The 21327-nt window shown below is 27.8% G+C and overlaps 2 protein-coding genes and 1 long non-coding RNA gene across 4 annotated transcripts in view; 1 reads left to right on the forward strand and 2 right to left on the reverse strand.

The window, feature by feature from the left end:
• Positions 1-638: 638 nt before the first annotated feature.
• LOC132926532 (E3 SUMO-protein ligase PIAS1-like) lies at positions 639-2065 on the forward strand. The gene is made up of 2 exons (XM_060990889.1): positions 639-1086; positions 1155-2065. Exons 1-2 carry the CDS (start codon positions 882-884, stop codon positions 1844-1846), a joined length of 897 nt encoding a protein of 298 aa, XP_060846872.1. The 5' UTR covers positions 639-881; the 3' UTR covers positions 1847-2065.
• A 910-nt stretch (positions 2066-2975) lies between these two features.
• On the reverse strand, positions 2976-4278 carry LOC132927092 (uncharacterized). Of its 2 annotated transcripts, none has more exons than XR_009661618.1 (2): positions 3608-4278; positions 2976-3165 (listed from the first exon to the last, which is right to left on the reverse strand). It is a non-coding gene; the product is annotated as an uncharacterized LOC132927092 (long non-coding RNA). The 2 variants fall into 2 exon arrangements; XR_009661619.1 differs by having other exon boundaries at positions 3576-4278.
• A 5915-nt stretch (positions 4279-10193) lies between these two features.
• LOC132924089 (protein kinase C) overlaps positions 10194-21327 on the reverse strand; it is a 40341-nt gene continuing 29207 nt past the window's right edge. The window contains exons 7-16 of the mRNA XM_060988185.1: positions 21116-21234; positions 19658-19817; positions 19437-19582; positions 19215-19340; positions 18971-19125; positions 16724-16862; positions 16459-16647; positions 16191-16337; positions 15822-16040; positions 10194-15146 (exon numbers count right to left, since the gene is read on the reverse strand). Of these exons, the coding sequence (XP_060844168.1) occupies positions 15855-16040; positions 16191-16337; positions 16459-16647; positions 16724-16862; positions 18971-19125; positions 19215-19340; positions 19437-19582; positions 19658-19817; positions 21116-21234 (1367 nt within the window). The 3' untranslated portion in view covers positions 10194-15146; positions 15822-15854. The remainder of the gene's footprint in view (positions 15147-15821; positions 16041-16190; positions 16338-16458; positions 16648-16723; positions 16863-18970; positions 19126-19214; positions 19341-19436; positions 19583-19657; positions 19818-21115; positions 21235-21327) is intronic.

Here is a 21327-nt window from a genome sequence, read left to right on the forward strand (position 1 = left end):
TAATAATAAATTTAAAATATTTCTATCAAACAAATTTTTTATTGTATTTTCAAAAATAAACTTTATAATAATGATCAGCATATGACATGTAATTTAATTTATGTGGTGGTTCAATTTTTATGTTTAAAATATAATTCAGAATATATTCAATTAGTGAACATAAAGCATATTTTAATTGTAATACTGAGTTCCCTAAAGCGACTAAAAATATGTGGAAAAATGATTTATAGTTAAATATTAAATAGGTACCTATATAGTTAAACATACTTATGATGAATATTTATCAAATTGCTTAGATTTTAAGGCATTTGTCTAGCAGGTGTTTTACTTTAATTTAGTAATCTAATCCTAATTTTATTATTATGCACCTATTTAGTAACAAAAATTAAATAAAATTAGATGTATCACCCTCTTTGGACAGGCTTAAAATATTTTTTCAATTTACAGTTTTTTGTAGCACATTTTTAATTTAATATAAATCTAAAAAAAATTACAGACAATAAATTAATAACCCAAATTATATAATAAATTTGAAATATGATTCTACATTATTTATTTTTATTATTTAATTACTATAGTAAATAATAATTATAAATATAATAAAAAATAATTTTTTTTTTTTTTAGTCACAATGAATCGTAAATTCTAGCAAACATATTAAACTGACTAGTTTCGAAACTGTTGATTTGCAAGTACTATTGGAAACGTTTGGTCTAAATAGCAGTGGAATAAGATCTGAATTGCTTTGTCGAATAAATCAATTAATAAAGCGTAAACCAGATGGCCTTGACATTGCATTATTTAAATCAAAAATAATTGAAATATTTCAATCCAAAGTGAATAGTAACTCAAATCCCCTTTTTATTCAACCAAATCAGATTATGTATACGGGTCAAAAAATCAACGAAAAAAATACGAACCAACTGCAACAATATTCTCAAAAATCAATGCATGTTAAGCCTCCTCAAAATCTAAATCTGTACAAGTTAAGAAAGCTACCATTTTATGAAAATATTGAAGAAATTATTAAGCTAACTCTTCTAAATAGCTCAAATGACAAATGTACATTAGTAAACCATCTTACAGGTAGCAATATATTTTATGATCACTCTTTTTTTGAGTTAATTATTTTTATAATATCTATTTTATTTCAGGTATGAGAGAATATGTATTTACATTTAATATGTCTATAGATCAAATTAATATAATATCTTCAAATCGTGATATTTCAAAAACAATACCAGAATATCCCTATCAGTACCAAATTCGACTATGTCAAATAGAATTAGGGCGTTTTGAAGTAACAGATTATTTTCCCAGTCAACTTAATGTTCGAGTTGGAGATACGCCTTGTCCTACTTATCCTAATGAGCGATCTAAATCGAGACGAACAGCAAGTCCTATCAATTGCACTCATGAATTAAAATTAAGTCCATTTTTTACAAACCTAATTAAAGTAAACTGGGTACCCGATGGGAAAATTTATGGTATTACCATGAATTTAGTTAAACAATTAAGTGCAGATAATTTAATAAAAAAACTTCAAGATAAAGAAGCAAGGAGTTCAGAAGATACTAAACATCAAATTATTAAAAAATTCACTTGTGTTAATCCAGATTTGGCCTGTACATCTCATCAATTTTCTTTGTTATGTCCATTGAGTAAAAATAGAATGAAGTTACCTGCAAAATCCGTTCATTGTGACCATATAATGTGTTTTGATGCAGATACCTTCATTAGAATGAATGAGAAAAATTCAAAATGGCTTTGTCCAATTTGTAATGCACCTTGTGTGTACGATGACAACAATATTTTAATTAACGCTGACGGATCATGGGAAAAATAATTAAAAATAACTATCAATAATACACTTGTAAAATCTATTGATTTTGTGGATTTGGATAGCGACGATGAAAAATCTGGGATAAAAATAAAATAGGGATTTTATTATTTTAAGTACTTGTGGTACTTGATCAATTGTCACCTGGTAGTAGGATATTTTAAAATAACACTACAAGTATATAAAAAATGTCTTTGTATTAAACAGTTGAAATTTATTTTTCAATTTTGCATTTTTTGTTTTTGAACATATTTTTTAATGAAATCTACAATCTATCTATACCACTGGGGCACAATAAGTAAATATGATACAATATAATTACATACTGTTGGTCGATGGTATCAGATCTTCCCAAAACTGATTTACGTACCATCTACCATGACGCTTGCGAGTCTCTAAGATTAGATGTTTAGACGAATAATAATAATTCCTTTCAAGTGTACAATGAATATTATCTTAATCATAATAAACCTTTAGCATTTTAGGATATTGAAAGCTTAAACTTTAACCCTTCGTTAGTCACCTTAATGATTAGAACAATCTTAGTCACCCGGGGTAATATAATACCCCATATATTAATTTAATTTTTTTAATTAATTATTTCATAAAATTTATTTTTATTTTTTGCTAAATGTATTTTGAATATATGTATAATTGATATTTTAATAGTTGATTGCTATTTTTTTAAATATTGCACAGTTAATATACATTTTATTGTATATTACTTAAAATATTAACCATTGTTAATAACTTTTTTATTTTGTTATTTTATTTGTAATGTTATATTAATAAAGTGATCTAGTCTTTAAATTTTTATTCTTGGTAACTCACTCAACATATTTTGAATATTATTTATGAATTTATGTTGAATAGGAACCCTAATATCATAAAACAAAAATAGCCACCTGGGGTAAAATATTTCCAGACTCCAATTTGAACGACTGTTTATTATTTCATACTGCACTGATAATGATAAAAATCAAACTATCATACTAATAATCTTATCATTAATGATATCACAGCTGTGGAGGTACATATGTTTTTACCTCCAAACAAACAAACGTTTTTAATATACCTGGGGTATTAAAATACCCCGTGGTGACTAATGAAGGGTTAATTGTAAAAACAAGACAAATTAATTTGTTTTATTTATTATATTACATATACATTATACCTAATTTATTTTTGGTTTTATGATTTTGACACATCTTTCATGGAAGGGAGCTTGTGAATTCCACACTGCTTACTATTCGGAAAAAATACTATTTGATTTCATATTCCGTCGTGTTAGCCGTTAGGAAAACATTTATTTTTTCTGACAGTTTCTGAAATAAAACATATACTTAGGTTTTCTTACCTATGCAGCTATGCCTTTACTTTAGTTAAGATTTTAATTATTAATTTTAAATTATGATTGTTTACTTTTACGCTATTGGCTAGCTGTTTGATGCGTGAAATCCATTTTTGTACCTACATATTTTTTCGGGCGGAATTTACCATAGACCTTGTTTTTACCTGTTAATTTCGGGCGAAATTTACTATCTCCCGTATATGTGTGTATACAAATAAATTAATGGCACAAAATTACTTACAGTAAATGGTGAAATATAATTAAACGATATGAATAAGGTGGGCGCCCAAACGATAAACGTAATAATAATAATTAATATAAATAAATACAAACAATGTTAGATACATTATACAACACATATAATACGTGATAATAGATGATTACCGAATGATGGCACACAGGACCAAGATGCTTACAGTTAAGTATCGGCGGCGACGACGGCGAATAACGTGGAACGGTGTGGACTCGCTGCCACAACGTTGTATATACACGTATAGATATATTAATATGTATGTTGAATGTTGATAGAGCCCGTAGGTATCCTACTGCGTTGTCTAACCTCTGCACTTATGCAGAACGAACGACTTAAAAGTGTGCGGGTACGCGGTGGAGCGGCACGACGACACAACGCGTCGTCCGGACACGCAGTTTTGGGCGGCACGCATTGTCCAAGGCACACCGCGGCTTGCGAATAATAATAACGCGTACAAGTAAGTCGGCAAAAACAGTACAACGAATTAACATACGAACAAACGCGTTTTAAAAGGCTGGCAGCACAGGCCACAGCTTATAAGTCAGCACTCACAGCAGACGGTATGGCGCGAACTTAGGAGGAGCAGGGGGTAAAACCGGCTCGAGAAGATCCGCCACATGTTGCACGGTCAAGGGAGATTATCTAATCTGGTTGTGGCGCGATAATAGATCCGCGTTCGAACAGTCAACGATAAGTTTCAACTCGGTGGTCTACCGCCGATGATGGCTTTCTAATAAAAATTTTAAAAGTTTTTCATAAATACTTGACTATCGACTATAATAAATTAGATTATTTATACTCCGTGCAACTAGTCAGCGACCGAAACGTCTTTTATCGAGCTCTCCTACCACTAGGTATACCAATACCAGCATTCGGATTTAGCCGATTCGTACAACGTACAATATTACATTTTACTATTATATTATTAAAATAACACAAATCTAAAAATAGTTTCAATGCAATTGTACATCGGTAGGTATTCAACATATCAATAATGATTATTAATTATTATTATGAATCTAATCGTTCTAGAGAAATTATGATTTGTGTATTGTAGTATACAGTGTACACAGTTTTCAACTGTACTCAGTTCTTATACTGGTATACCGACATACCGTATACTGTAGTACTGTACACACTACACTGTAGTAATTACTTGAATGTTGTTATTATTTACACAGATAATTTTGAATAATTGCATACAAACGATATCATCAATCAAATTTCAAGGTAAAACATAGGTATATCAGTACATTTAAGTTTTTTGAAACTGTAACAGAAGATAGTCTTAATTTTTTTTATAAATGTATAATTTCATAAAATTATTTAATAAATATAATACAATTTTGATTCAGATTTTTTTGATATTTTTAATATTTTTAGGGCATATTTTAAGATTTTTTTGGTAATATAAAATCCGAACCCTGGTTACAAATACAAATTTTAATATGATTTACTATTTTTTTTAAATATTTAAAATCTTGTAAGAGGAATTTTTATTGAATGGCTTGTTGAAAAAAAACATTGTTATAAACAAACATTTTATGTTGCGCGTTGGTCTGAGAGAGAAAACAAATATTGCGGCTGACATTCTCATAACTAACTATAATAATAATTAAAACCAATATCAATATCAATACACACATTTTATTTCACGATTTTTACTCTGCGATATAGCTTCATGGTTACGAAAAAAACTTGAGACGTCCGAACAAATTTTTTTAGCTTTTAATTTAGTCACTACACATGACGATTAATGACGATTCCAATTTGTTAAATTTAAACCCATTCTTTTTTTTACCACATAAACAAATTGAACCAGATGACATATTAGTAACTTTAAATATTTCACAGTTAAACAGTTTACAAAAGACAACTTCACTTAGGTGGTATAACGAAAAATAATAAATAATACTAGGTTCACTAAAAATTGTGAGCTCCTAACGATGAATAACGCGATAAAGTGATAAACATTAAAATTGTTGTGCGGTGGTACTTTAGACGGCATCGGCATAGAAGCGTCGCTTATTTTTATCTTATGATTATGTAATTACTAACTATGTTTATATGGAAATTGGGAATTCCATACAGCATACGACGTACCATATAATATACATTTATAGCAATATAGAATATTAAAATAATATTATTAGACATCAGTAATAATGTAATAATGTAATAATGTAATATATTACTATAATTTTACCATTTTACCCAATATACGTATACGTCGTAATTCATAAAATACTATAATACATAATAATTCTTGATTCGTCTATTATTCTGAATTTATTCAGTAATCAGTACACACGTAGGTACTCTAGTAATGACATACTCTATGAGTCTATGACTATACTACGCATTCATACGCGCATCTGTAAAACGGGCTTAACTAATTATGTATAAATAATTGAACAATGTTCTAAGTTCTTGTGTCTAATAAAATTATAGCAGAAAGACTTAGTACTCTTTTATTTTACCCACCCACCCAATTTTCAAGATAGTTCAATTGAACTACCCTAACTCCTAAGTACGTGTTTAGCGCCACTGCGTATACAAGTTATATGTATAGCTGTATAAGCAACATTGATATTATAAACATAATAATAATAATAATAATAATAATATATTTATGACTTAGATTGCTCACAGTGAAGCGATGTTCTACCATTTTATCCAAGGCTAGAAGTATTATCTGAACATCTGAATTATTAGTTACAGCAGTATTATTTTACGAGTAATGTGTGTAAAATGAAAAACTTTTTATCAATAATTTACTCGTATGAAATATCTGATAGGTATGGCTTTTTGGCCTTGATTAAAATGGTAATTTTCGGTTTCATTACAATAAATTGCATAAGATATAAAATATTATAATCAATCCTACATCGAAAGATTGCAACTCGGCACTCGCTCATGTACCCAAATGAACCAGCTCCGTCATCTCATAGTAAAATTTCTCCCACCACACATCGACTAAATCCAAAAGCTGGTATACCTAGTGGTAGGTGAGCTCGATAAAAGACAAATTTAGTTGCCGACTAGTTGCACGGAGTATAGTTAGTAATCTACTTTACTTTGGAGTATAGACTATAGTCTATAGAAAAGTAATTATGAAAAACTTTTAAAAATATTATTAGAAAGCCATCAGTTGCTACAGTGCCGTGTTTTTGTTTGGAATATGGAAATTGTCTCAAATAATTCGAATCACCTAATCGGTAATCCTAAGGACTATATACCTATAGTATATATATAATAAATATTATAAAAGGAAGAGTAGTGGTGATGTTTGTTGACTTTATTATTTATAATTAAATTTAGGTATTTTAACATTGTATTGTAAATAAAATAGTTTTGAAGTAAATAACTAAAAATAAAATAATAAATTGGTACATAAAAAGAATTTTAACATATTAAAAAAAAATTAAAGTTTTGGTCAGTCTTACAATTACGTTATAACTTATAAAGGTAATACATTATTATTTTTAATTTTATAAGTCAATATTGATATCGTATAGACATTCAGACATATATGCTTATTATATGCATATATTATAATATTATGAATTTATTCTCCTGTTGAGCATTCCAAATCTCTACGCTTATTTTTATATTACAAAAATAAAATTGATTTTCCCAAACTGATTTTGCTTAAATATAATAATTAGTCGAGAAATTTAAAAAGTACTAGAAACATTTTTACTTCTAACTGTCCTAAAATATAATACCAACTTTAATCAATTTTTAATTAGAAACCACCGTAAATTTAAAAATGAAAGCATTTTCACTTTTTTACTACTCCGCAATCAAGCCAATAACAGAGGCACTAAATATCACACGTACACATCATTGTAAAATCAACAGTCTCCGCTCAGATAATACAACTTAGGTAAAACTAATAAAATAACATAATACAATACATGCATATAATAAGCGTTTATGTCCGAATGTCCATACAATATCAGTATTGACTTATACAATTAAAAATGATAAAATAAAAGCATATCGCCCATCACTGGCATTACTTATTGTCTTTTTGATTCACTGTGTTAAGTTTACCATTGATATTCAACTTACGGATAAAGCGTATTGCATGAAAATTTGTAGAGTCGGGTACACTGCAGGTATGACGTCAGTCGTGTTGTGTCCAAAAGTTGAGCTCGGCCCAACTCGCGGTCATTCATGATGCGGTTATTGAATGATATACCACGATTACAACAATCGATCAGAATACCTACCATATAAAGAACGAGACACGACAGACAACGCGTAGCTGTGAACCCGGTTAAGCCTAAGTCAACACGACTATAATACCAGCGATACCATTGTTAACAGTCAACCACTACATCACCAATATCGTAACATGTTACATGTTTCTCTGCTGTTTATCAACGTTATTTCATTCGAGGAGTTTTTATTTATATCTACCATGGTTTAGTTATCACGACCTGTCACTTTATAATGTGATTAATCAAATTCCCATGGCATCGATTAGAATATTCATGTTTCTTTAAATCAATTAAATTAATAACAGATTTTTATTTTTTCGGTTCAAAATCAAAAGCACCTACCTACCTAAATAAGTAGGCACTTAATAACAAATATTTAATTTTTTCTTCATTTTCTGTCAGCGTGAGAATGTGAGGACTATAATTTGAGCGGCACAACGAATAATATGGATGGAATATGGATGTAGTATATGTACCTTGTATACCTATACATAATATACAAAATACGGTGAAGTACACCGTAAATAATAAGTGGAAATATCGTTTGTAGAACGAATAAAATCAAACTTGAATCAGGTTGCCTAGATGTTAGATGTGTGTTTGTTATCACAAATAATATAATCCTTGCGCTAGATCAAATTGCACGATTATGTTAAAAGGAATTACACAGTTCGGTGTTAAATTACTATATTATATAGGTTAATTAAATGTACTATACACGGTATATAGGTGATCCAAAGGGTAACCGCTCGGTTAAAATAACTTACAATGACTTATTCTATCAAATTTTATACAATAAGAAAAACAACGGTCTACGTCTACACTATATAGTTATCAGTGCATATTTAAAACAATTCAATATAAGGCGGGCGTTATATCTTAATTAAAATCATCTGCTTTACCTGACACGATTTCATAGTTTTGTATCCTACTCAATTTTTTTCAATTATAGGTACATACATAAATTAATTTTTCCTTTTGGATCAAGAATATTTGTTAAAATATCTTCAATACTTCTAAAAATATACATACTTTCAAGTAGTTCTCTATTCGATTCTTCAAAGTTTTCAAGATTAATGAATAACTCAAATAAGTGTAATTTTATGAATGCTATACCAAATTTGACTGTATTATTTTGCACAAACTGTTTCAGCTTTTTCGCACAGATAACATCGTCTTTTACACTTTCAATCACATTTTAAAATTTTTCAAAATTATTTGCATAAAAATGTGAAGCACTTAACTATGTTTCTCGCCTTGTAATAATAGGTTCGGGAGGTAAAGGTAGGTATACTAGGTATACTCGGTATTTCTTTTCTGTACATATTTATTCTCACTGATGCTTTTTTCCTAAAATAAACGAAATAAGTTACGTATGTATTTCGATTTTAAATATTAAATTTATTAATTATTACCATTGCTGATGAATCTATTTATGTAAAAATAAATTTAGCTGAGTTAAATGATTTGTTTATATAAACACATAAAATTATAAAAAAATTGCAAAAAAATGCATTTAAAAATATAATAGGCAGAATGCATAAAGTATACATCGAGTATCGACTATAGATTTTATCAAATTTGATTTATCTTAACTGCAAAAAAGCTTGCAATATAAATTAAACCCAGCCTTTACTTATCAGCAATACTGTTTAATCCATATATATCCAAGATGAAATGGAAATGAAAGTATATATAGGACGCTATACCCACATGTGTTTCTCTGTCTTATTAATGTACATTATAAGTATAACAAATCTTTGTTTAACAGAATACATTGTGTGATGTTAGCTTTAATATTAGAGTAAATTTACCTATAATCAAATTTAAAGGTAAGTATATTATCTATAGACAATGACTTATGATTTAATTGATATTATCATTTTAAAGTGAGTTATGAACAATTTTAAAATTGTAATATTTTACATAGCTGTAACTCACTTTAAAATAATATAATATCATACTTCATAAGTAAAGCTATTGTACAATTATTATTTAACTGTATATAATATATAGTGTGTATCAACGTCCTACACACACATTATAATTACTAAAAATATAATATTATTAAATCATTATGTAAAATTATAAATTTTATAATATAATTTAATTAACCAGTGACACTGATTTAAAAATAATTAGATATAACTATGCAAATTCTAAACCCAAACCTAAAACTGGACACCCACCCACCCATATTCGTATATACATATTGTCGAAGCTACATCATATAAATTATGTATAGGATAATATCTATCATTTTTTACGATGAGGATTGAGGATTTTATTAGAAAATATAAACTGCTATTATTTTTAAAATTAACACATTAAACAGTATAATTTAGTTTAGAAACACAAGAATATATAATTAAAATAATGACGAAATTATAAGACTCATTTGATATTTTATTAAAAAAAAAAAAACAACAACAAAAAATGTTAAAAATAATTGTTAAAATTACAATTTCCTGTAAGCTATAGCATGATTTTTTTTCTTTTTTTTTCAAAAACATATCAAAGTAATATAATTTGTTTTTATTAATAAATAACATAAAATTTAAATTTTATAACTCATTATTAGTATTTTAAAAAGCGCGAGGTATTAAAGGAATAGACACAAATGAAAAAATATTATAAATCAAATACCGATTGAATACAATATTAATTTAAACACACATTTTGGCACAAAATTATAACGTAACTGTAATGACTCAAAACAAATTCAACAACATCAAAAATAATACATTATTATAACAAAGTAGTTTTGAAACGAAAAACATTTTAAAAACAAACGGCTTTAAATCATATAAAGGAAAAATCATTAAAACATATAAGAATATAATAAAATTACATAAACTTAATTAATAATACTGAATAGAAAAAACATGAACTAAAAAAAAACTACACTGTGTACACAACATAGATAGAGGTATGATCTTTAATAATAATAATAATAATTACTAAAAGTACCTTATTGGTGATAACAAATATGTGATGACTAGGTCGTTTTGCTTATAATATTTAAATATACATATTATAATATAATCATTTATTTAGAGTAATAATAATAATAATAATAATAATAATAAACGTTAAATAAATAACTTTTTGGATGAGATTTTTAAAGTTTGTTAAACAGAATAACAATAATAACTAGGTATATATTTGATTCCAATCAATGTATTATATAAAAGTAATTATTTAAACATAAATATAGTTTATTAGAACACGTGATTTGCACACAAAAACTATAATAATATTAAAATGATTAAAAAACGATAAGGTAATATTACATTTTACACTACCTACAGCTATATAATAAAATAAAAAATGCTTTTGGAAAATAATCAGTGAACTTCTCATAGCCACGAACAATTAACATCATGGTTAACATAAATAATACTAATAATAATAATAATAATAATAACAAATATTGGGAAGTTTTCAGCACCCAGAAGAAGATTGAAACAAAGAAATAAAATTGACAAGCCCACAATATAATGAACGTATTATTATAATTAATTATTAAATTTAAGTGCATTAATGTTCTTTATATAAGTGGTAATCATTTTAACTAATGATAATTGCGTAATATTAAAATGTAATGCTTTGTTTTGTGTTTCCTAACACTATTATAATAATAATAATAATAATAATAATGATAATGATAATAATAATGATGATAATAATAATAATAATAATAATATATTCCATTCGGACAACGTAAATAATTGTGCATAATAATATAATACGAGTATATAATATATATTATATACTATAAACGACGCAGTTTTGAACGTTAAAAGTAAATAATATAATTTGTGTAGACACATTTTTACGCCTTTCTAAATGTGTATATAAATATATAGACAATTAATCACTAATGGTATATATATTAGAATTTTTTTATAATTAAACCTAAGTTATTATCACTAATAGCTTTTATAATAATATATTTTATTATAATATATATATATAATATATGTTTATCTTTTTCTTTTTTTAATTTTTTTATTATTCAAAAATAGGTACGTCGTAATCGTATAGTCGTTCGGATTTCATATAGAATTTAAATGAACAAAATCGTTAAAAAAAATTAAGCTATAAACTACCACGGTCGTTGACCAAAATATGAAAACACCTATAGGTAACACGTTTAACGTTATTGATAAGCCTAATTATACCAATAGCTGTAAAAAAAAAACAAAAAAAAAGTCTATATAAATCGTACATAATAATATTATTAAATTGCTTTTATGAGCATATTCGTATGTAGTATAATAATAGTATTATATTATAAATAGGAAATGTTAAAAAGACATATTTTCTTTTAAAAAATATGTGATCTACAGATATAAATATGATCCGTTCGAACCCGTATGCATAAATATCATCATTTAAAATCTACTATTGTAAACGAAAACTAAGCAGATCTATATTGGAAATCGCAATAATAATAATAATAATATGAAATATTATTATGTATCAAATATTGTAGAACAGTGTCGGTGGAAGGGCTGCACGTCGTGTTACGTAATATTTTATACATATTATAGTGTCGTTACAGCATAATACTATAGGTATTGGGTAAATAATATAATAAATGTTTCTCGTAAAATCTTTCGACGGTGCGTGTTTATATTATGATGTATTTACAGAGGTCGATGAGATAGTTTTTAGTCTTTCGTAATCGTTGTAAATTATATTTTATTATTCGCGGGATACGATAAAACGTGTAATACGCATAGTAATGTGACGGCAAGTTTTTATTTAGCATTGCTTAGAGTATTCGCTTTCCGTTCAAATCTAACACCACGTGACTAGGTAGGTAGTATATTAGATTTACGGTTTACTGCAGGCTGCACACACGGGTATGTGGACAATAATAAAACCCGAATGTCGTATAAGCGATAAGCCTATGACGAAATAAAATGATGAATGACAGTGTTTTAAAATTCAACCACAAATTCGTCGGTAAAAGATCGAACCGATCGCGTCAATTGAACGTTTACCGAGTCCAGTAAAACGTTAATAATAATATCATAACGTTATACGGTTTTTGGATTACTTGCGTGATACGCATATTATATTATACGAATCGAGCGAATTTTACTCTGAAAATCAAAACAATAATATTAATATTATGTCCGTTATTGTGGCGTCTATATCGAAATACTGTGATAATAACAATTGACATTATGCATTTTCGAGGCACCGGTCGACCCGTATAATACGCGACAACCGATATCATCTCCGACGGTCCGAATTTGAAAATCAATCGGATTTTAACCGTTTCTCCCACACGACGGTTAGGAAAATTCTCGTTCGGAAAATGGAGCCGGGTTAGGGTGGTCGACGCGCGCGTAGAGTGTCTTCTTATTAATAAACGATCTCGTCGTCGTACGCGTTTATTAACGCGACGAACAGAGACAACGCCCAAAGCTGAAAAGCACTAGGGATAATAGTATCGCAGTTGTGGGCAAGGCGACCGGGTGTACATCACTGCAGTCGTGCGTGTGCGCGCGGAGACTCCCGAGTGTCGTCGTTCGGTTGAAAAATCGTACGCGTTTATGTTTTACGATCGTCCGGAAATCGTTGATCAAATGCATAACGTCATAATAAATGCGGGTAATAAGGCAACGAGCGTCACTGCGCGTTCGCTAAACATTATACGTCATTCGAGCATTGCACGTCGTACCTATTCTATACCGTCGACCGCCACCTCCTAGACGTGTGCATTTCCGACGGAAAGCGAAAGCAATATGTTTTTACTTCATATTAATATTACGTCGACGGCGGTGGAACCGATCGTCCTGCCGTTTGCGTGCATTACATAATTATTGTTATAATATTTATTATCGTTATCCCATACACGCGGTTCCGGTACACAACAATAATATTGGTGTACCTACACGTTTGCCGTGGTAACCGAATAATTTAAACATAATGTCATGTCGATTTGTGCCGTTAAACAGTAAAAAAAAGATACGAGATTGTACATGCCGTTCCACAATACGACCCTGTTCAGCAGGCCACGTTTAAAAATAGATAAAACAGAAGAACGTTTTTAGCATATATTATATTATTCTACGTTATAGTATATTATATATTATATAGGTAATCATTTTTTATGTACGGGCTACGAGTATGGCCATTCAATAAATTGTCCTTTAAATTAAAATGATATCCTATTTTTAACACATAACACATTATGTTTGTTCAATATTATATTTATTTACTAAATGGTCCGTGTCTTCGTTAAATATTGCATACTTTACTAAAAATTAAACATTTAAAGGCCACTTGAATGAACACACTTTTATATCTAATCTGAGAAAAAAATCAGTAAAATTTTTTTTAAAAATAAATTTGTTATAGTTATTTTTTTTAACGAAACTAGTTTACAATAAAATTTATAATAATATACCTATAATCTATATAATATAATTACCTATATTATATTATAACTTAATCGAGTTTGTATTTAAATCTAAAAATGATTGTTGTTCGATACAGGTAACCCGAGACTAATTTTAAATTATAATTTATATTACATTAGTTCTAAGCCCATTGTTGGACGAGCTGCTGCCAAAGCATTTGAGATCCTCGGGACGTATTTATTATTTATAAAAAATAATAATATATAATACATAAATATTTTATTTAAGGGTAAGTATATATTTTATAAATACGTCCAAAGTTTCGCGATGTTTTATTTAATGGACTATATTATACGCGTTGTAGGCAATAAAATAATTGTAAATTAGTTTGAAAGTTTCGACGTTGGTTATTCTATATAATAATATATTATAATAATTAGATCATAACAAATTCGTAGGTAAGTATTAGAATTTTACGTTACATAATATGTGTTACTATATGATATATAGTAATAATCATATCACACGGAATCGTATGTCATAAAGATTGACGAATTTTTGATGGTCACTTTGTATAGATGTTTATGTGATGGTAAACAAAAATACATAGCGTCGTATATTAAAAAATAATAAGTATCATCGTAATTCGCAGTAAATTAACGTTCAATTAACATATATACACATTAAATAATTGAGTGATATTCGAAGGTGATCGATAATAATATAAGTGACTAGTTTGATTATATAATAAAATGCAAAATAATACTGTTTAATTTACGATAGAATTCTAGATCATTTCGAACACGGGCGCATATTATACTTTAATAATAAATTAGGTACTTTATTAGATTTAGCTAAACTAATCAATATTGCAGGATCGATCGATTCGCTTAATTGATCCTAGACTAGACAAATATTAGAGTGATAATCGTATTAGAAGTTAATCTTATTATATATATTTATATATATATAAACTATATTAGAGGCAACTCGTGAATAATAATACCAATATGTAGACTTGTGCGTATCACATAACAATCATTTTTGTTTATTGCAGATTGTTCGTTAAAATTCTCTTCGAATCGATTTTCAGCTGTAAATACAATAAATAAGATGATTAAAATATTATATTTATAATGCGGGCCAGTGGGTGTAAATAATAATGACAGCAATATTATAATGAATAATTCATCCCCCGTTGATAAGTTTGTCCATTCTCAAATTACTAGGTACTTGCAAACTATTCAAAAAGATATATAAAACACATTTATTTATTTTTTTATTATATTTCTTTGTGGGAAATGCAAGGATAAAACAAATTTTTGAAGTGACGGCTCGACGTCCAATCACGATATTGATTTACTTAATTGATATCGTATATTTTAATATTTATACTTATAAAAGACATCGATAATCTCTTCTCTTGATCATTGAAAAATGTTTCATAAATTCACGAAAAAAAAAATGATTTGGCTTTTAGAAATTATAGCAATAATAATTATTTACTTGCAAAATGTCTTTTGATCAACAAGTTTTATAAAAATGTTCGAAATTCATCAAAAATTACAATAAATCAAAATTGTGTTTTATTTACCAGATTTTCAGTTTGTACCGATCCTCAAAAATTTCGTTTTATATAGGTATAATAAAATATGGCTATACTTTACAGCATACGACTTGGAAATAATAAATGTTAATTTTTGGCGACAAAAGAATTTCTTTATTATAAAAAAAAAAGAATCTTAAAAATATTATACTCAGTACTCACCAGAGTTAAATGTTTTGTCTGGTAGGATTATTATTATTTAGAAGAATCTGAAGATTGAGAAGAGATGAATTTGCTCGGATTAAAATCAAAATTGACGAATGAGAACCCTTGAAATTCTTCTTGGTTAATAGATAAAGTGACATCCACGGGTACGGGTGTCAAGACTGGTTCTTCCTTGGTAAACTCGGCGTCGAAGTTCATCGCATCTTTTTTATTTTTCTAATAAAGGAAATAAAATACAAAAATTAGTTAATTAAGCAACAATTTTGCTACAAGCGATTCCTTAAATATGCTAAATATTGGTATACAAATACCTCAATATACAATATTAATATACATTATTGGTACACATATAAACATAAAACTTACAATTTTTGGTTTGAAAGGCGGTTTGACACGACGGTTTTCTAAGGCGTCCCAATCCAAATCTCGAAAAAATGAATGAATTCTTATAGCCGATTCTAAGCCATCGGCCACAACACAGCCGAGACGTTTGTTACGATTTTTTGTCATGAACTAAATCGATAATACAAAGTTTATTGACATTTACGTATAAACTATAAGGCATTCATAAATCTAGTTTGTAATTCTGACAAATATTAATCGGCCGTCAACATGATACAGCTGTAATAATTACCCCTTTTAAAATGGATACTGCTTCTTTACTGAGCCAGACCGGATAAAGAACGTCGTCGTGCAAAATAGATTCAAAAAGATCGTCTTCGTTGTCAGCTTCAAATGGCGGTTGACCAGCCATCATTTCGTACATAAGAACACCCAATGCCCACCAATCGACACTTGCACCGTAATTTAATTCTTGAAGAATCTGATACAATTTTAAAATTAATTAAATTAAAAACAATGATAACGGATTAAAAAAAAAACATTGGGTATTTCCATACTTCAGGAGCTATGTAATCAGGGGTTCCACAAAATGTGGTAGTAGTTACTCCGTCAATTATGCCTTCTTTGCACATTCCAAAATCAGCAAGCTTACAGTGGCCTTCGTTGTCTAATAATATGTTGTCCAACTTCAAATCTCTACAAATAAAATAATTACAAATGATGTAAGCAGGTGCATTACAATAAAGCGAGTTTAATTTTAATAGTGTAATTATGTATAGTGTACTATACTGCAGTGGGTAAATGTTGATGGACAATGGTTAATAGTATCAACATTTTTATGAAATAAAAACACTTGTGTATCAACATGGTCAGATTAAATTGCAGTACATATAACAACTATAGTTTTTATTTTTTCTAAAGCAAGTATATTGGACTTATCAAACGAATACCTACTTAAATGCTTACATGCAGATATTTAAATCTTATATTTGATATACTTCAAAGTAATAGCGATTATATCAATTACTATATCAATAGAAAAACAGTAGTATTTAAAAAGCATGAGACAGTTTTTGTCGAGTTTTGCACTATAATAATAGTATAAAATAATAATATTGGGTACGTTTTTTAACACTTTTATAATGTAAATATGCATAAATTAAGTGTATATAATTGTAAGTTCCTATGCGAACAAAAATACACCAATACCTATATATTTTCTCGTACAACAATAAAATTATAATTGCATTACTTTTTATACATTACAACTAGTACAAGTGTAAGTAATAAATGTAACTATTTATGATCAGATTTATCTAGACTTATATTTATTAATAGAGTTCGGAATTTGTATAGTCCTTAAAATTATCGAAATATGCAACTAAATTTCGTTTTGTTTTTGAAAACACATATTATAATTATAAAAATAAAAAATTTAAAAATTAGATAGGTACATAATAAAAACCGTGAAAAATTGATTATAATTTATAAAAAAAAAAAACAGGCACATATCCCGAGTTAATAAAAAATAACGTAAACGTGATGTGATATACGATCAATTAACCGGGATTAACGTGAACACGTACTGCTTTTCATTTTGTTGTACAATTTAGAATCTAGATGATATTAGGTTTTACCATAACAATATATTGTATACAATTGTCGATATTGTCGATAAAAAAGTTGATTCTTAAGCGACAAAGAATCTATCGTAAACAGACATACGACGTACGAGTCAGATACGATAGAGGTAGTAACCTTGATTTATTAAAAAAAATATTTTTGAATTTTTTTCAAATATGATTTTTCCTGGCAACTTTATATACAAGTTTGAAAAATGCAAAATTTGCACAAATATGATAAAATTGCTAAATTATGCAATTTTTCTAAAATATGCAAAAATATGCAAATTTAAACTTAGGATAAAATATTGCCATTTCATAAAATAAATTTATAACTCACCTATAGAATATTGCAAATGCAAGAAGTCCTGAACCCTATTTATTATCTATGATACAAAATAGTATAGGGACTATTTATTTTGAATTCAATACTCGTAAATTATTTAATTTTACAATTATTAGTATTATTTTATAAACGTATAATATGTTGATTTTACCTAAGTTATATATATATATATATATATATATAATAACTAGCTGCTCTGCCGGGTAGCGTTTTTTTGTCCAAAAAATCACTCTCATTTTTTACCGAAGTTTTCAATTTACCGGTCAAATATTCTAATTTTTCTTTTCGTAATACCCTTATTTTGAATTCCATGAATAGATTTTTTATTTTAACGAGCGCAATTGATCTATCAGTTTTCAAGTTATGCGCTTACCAACGAACAGCATTTCACTTATATATAAATATATAATGGATATTATAATTAGATTAGACTCTTTTTTATACAACATAAAATCAAAAAAATTTTAATGGCACAACCTATAAATTTAAGTTGTCAATCTAAAGTTTGAATAAAGTGGGAAAGAAATTTATATTCGAAATAATTTTTCTCGTTTAGGAACGCACGAATGCACGTATGCATACCGATAGGTAATGTTTAATTGCTATACCTCGTGCGGAAACGCTGGGAACATTCTTCCTAATAATCTAGTACGGGACTGGATATCGTATAATTATTATTTATTATACATATTAAGTAATTTAGAACACGATATATTTTAAAGAAGGACACATATGGTTTGTGTTCACATGATCACATAACCATATTATTAAATCAACTATTTATATTTATTCTGAACGTATCAATAATGGTCCCTGAACAGAATAGTCTCGCTTACCTATAAACTACACCGTGCCGGTGTAAAAACTGCAAAGCAAGCGTTACTTCTGCTGCGTAAAATCTAGCGCGCAACTCATCGAACTTCCTAGCCCTCTGTATTTGAAACATTAGATCGCCACCGTTCACATATTCCATAACGAAAAACAGACGATCCTATATGAAAACAGAATTATGTATATTAATTTAAATAATAACTCGAAAACGGGCCAAGTATTTAAAATCAAATTGACTATACGGCGTACTTTAGTCTGAAAAGAAGAATGTAAAGCCGTTAAAAACGGATGTTTAGCCGCGAGAGCTAAAATGCGTTTTTCAGTCATGGTGCAATCGACGTCGTCGTCCTGCACAATCACGTCTTTTTTCAAAACCTGAGTAACAGACACAAACATCGCGTTATAAATTGTATTCAAATTGTTTTTGTGTATCATCACTTATACAGTTATACAATAAAATATTTGTCGTACTTTTACGGCGTAGACTTCATCAGTTCCTCGTTTTTCAGCCAACATCACTTTGCCAAAACTTCCTTTACCCAACACTTTAATGAAAGTAAAATCTGTTACGCTCATTTTTCGATTACCTAAGTTGAAACAGCTCATGCTTTGGTTCACTGTAATTAAAATATAGACAAATATTTGTATTGTAATATATATATATATATAATGCATTATTTTTTAATTTTTACATTTGGACATTTTGTCACTACTTCGTTTGTCCTGTGAGGAATGCTTATCAGACATAATGTTCAATATATTGGTAGATTGTTGACTGAGATCACGGTGCAAACCACTTCCGCTTCCTGAAACACTGCTGACGCTAAAACTACCATTTCCACCAGGCCAGTCCTATGTAAAATGATATTAATTGAAAGTTTTATATTTCATTTTATTAGTTTGTTTTATGATTAAGCGTACTTCATTGTTCATTAAATTACATTAAGATCAAAAAAATCTTGTCTGACAAGCTGGGCATCAACAATTTAACACAAGTTAAACTTTAAGTTTAAAGTAATTTTTTCTTTAATTACTATGAAATAAATAACTATGATACCATAGTAGATACTTGAAATTTTCATAAAATATTTTATATTTTTCAATACATGGTACAATTTTCAAACACTTTTAAATTTTCGTGAGCTTTTAAAATACATTTGACATAATCAATTTTTTCTGTTTTTTTTTTAATTTCACTAAATGTAAATAAAAAAAAAAACTTTTGCTCCGTCAAAAAACTTTAAAATAGGTGTCTTGCCAGTTATTATAATACATACTTAATTATTTGAAGATATTAAAGATATATGATATTTATGTAGGATTTTTTTTAGCACTTGAAGTTAAACTTAGACAAAAATAGTCAAAATCACGAAAATGTAATAATTATTTTCTAGTTAGAAATGTATGATGCAATTTGTATAAAATATTATAATTTTTATAGGTAGCAATATATAAGACTTGAAAATTTAAAGCAAAATTCATTTTAAGTAGTTAAAACCGGAACAAATATTTTAAAATTAGGTATTTAATTGTAGAATAATAATGAAACTTGTACGTATGTTATTATATCTTATATAGATATACAATAACGTTTTCAAAATCTTTGAATTAATTTGAACTTTTAAGCTATTGCAGGTTATTTTTACCACGAACCTATTCAAACCATTCTACCGTAAGTCAGTATTGACTCGAATGCTAATAATAATAAAAATACTTTTTTTAATAATATAATAAATGCAATATTTTCGGCAAAAAATGATTCAACCTACCGTATAAACATTATATAGTAAAATAAATTACAAAGCAATATAATAATATATGATAACAAAATACTTAGTGAAAATTAAGGCTGATCGTCTTCGTTTATATTTCGTATGCAAAAACTAATTATTCGATTAATATTTAACATATACATTACAGTGACTTACTAAATGACGAAGTACACTCGACACACCTTTTGTAAAGCAATGCGGTTATCTACCCTCTCCCCTTCAATATAAAAAGATATTTTATATAAATTGATTTTTTTGAATAACTTAAATTATAGTCTGTACTCTATATAATTATAAAAATGTTAGCCAGTCCAGCATTGTTGTTTGCAAATGAACAATGAATAACTCTGAAATTAATGTGGAATTGTTTATTCTTACAACATTTTTGCTGACATTCAAACCACAGCTTCGCAATGTATCTGCCATTTCACGAGGATTAATGCCACAATTATTCGCGACGTTTTTCACACATCTTCTGTGCACATTTAGAGTACAAACTGGATATAAAAATAATATTAAAAAAGATTAATTTTTAATGTATAATATAGAAATCATGTTTAAAAAACATAAAATAAAAAGTTATAAGTATA

The sequence above is a fragment of the Rhopalosiphum padi genome, chromosome 3 (assembly GCF_020882245.1).
Source record: "Rhopalosiphum padi isolate XX-2018 chromosome 3, ASM2088224v1, whole genome shotgun sequence".
Lineage (NCBI taxonomy): Eukaryota > Metazoa > Arthropoda > Insecta > Hemiptera > Aphididae > Rhopalosiphum > Rhopalosiphum padi.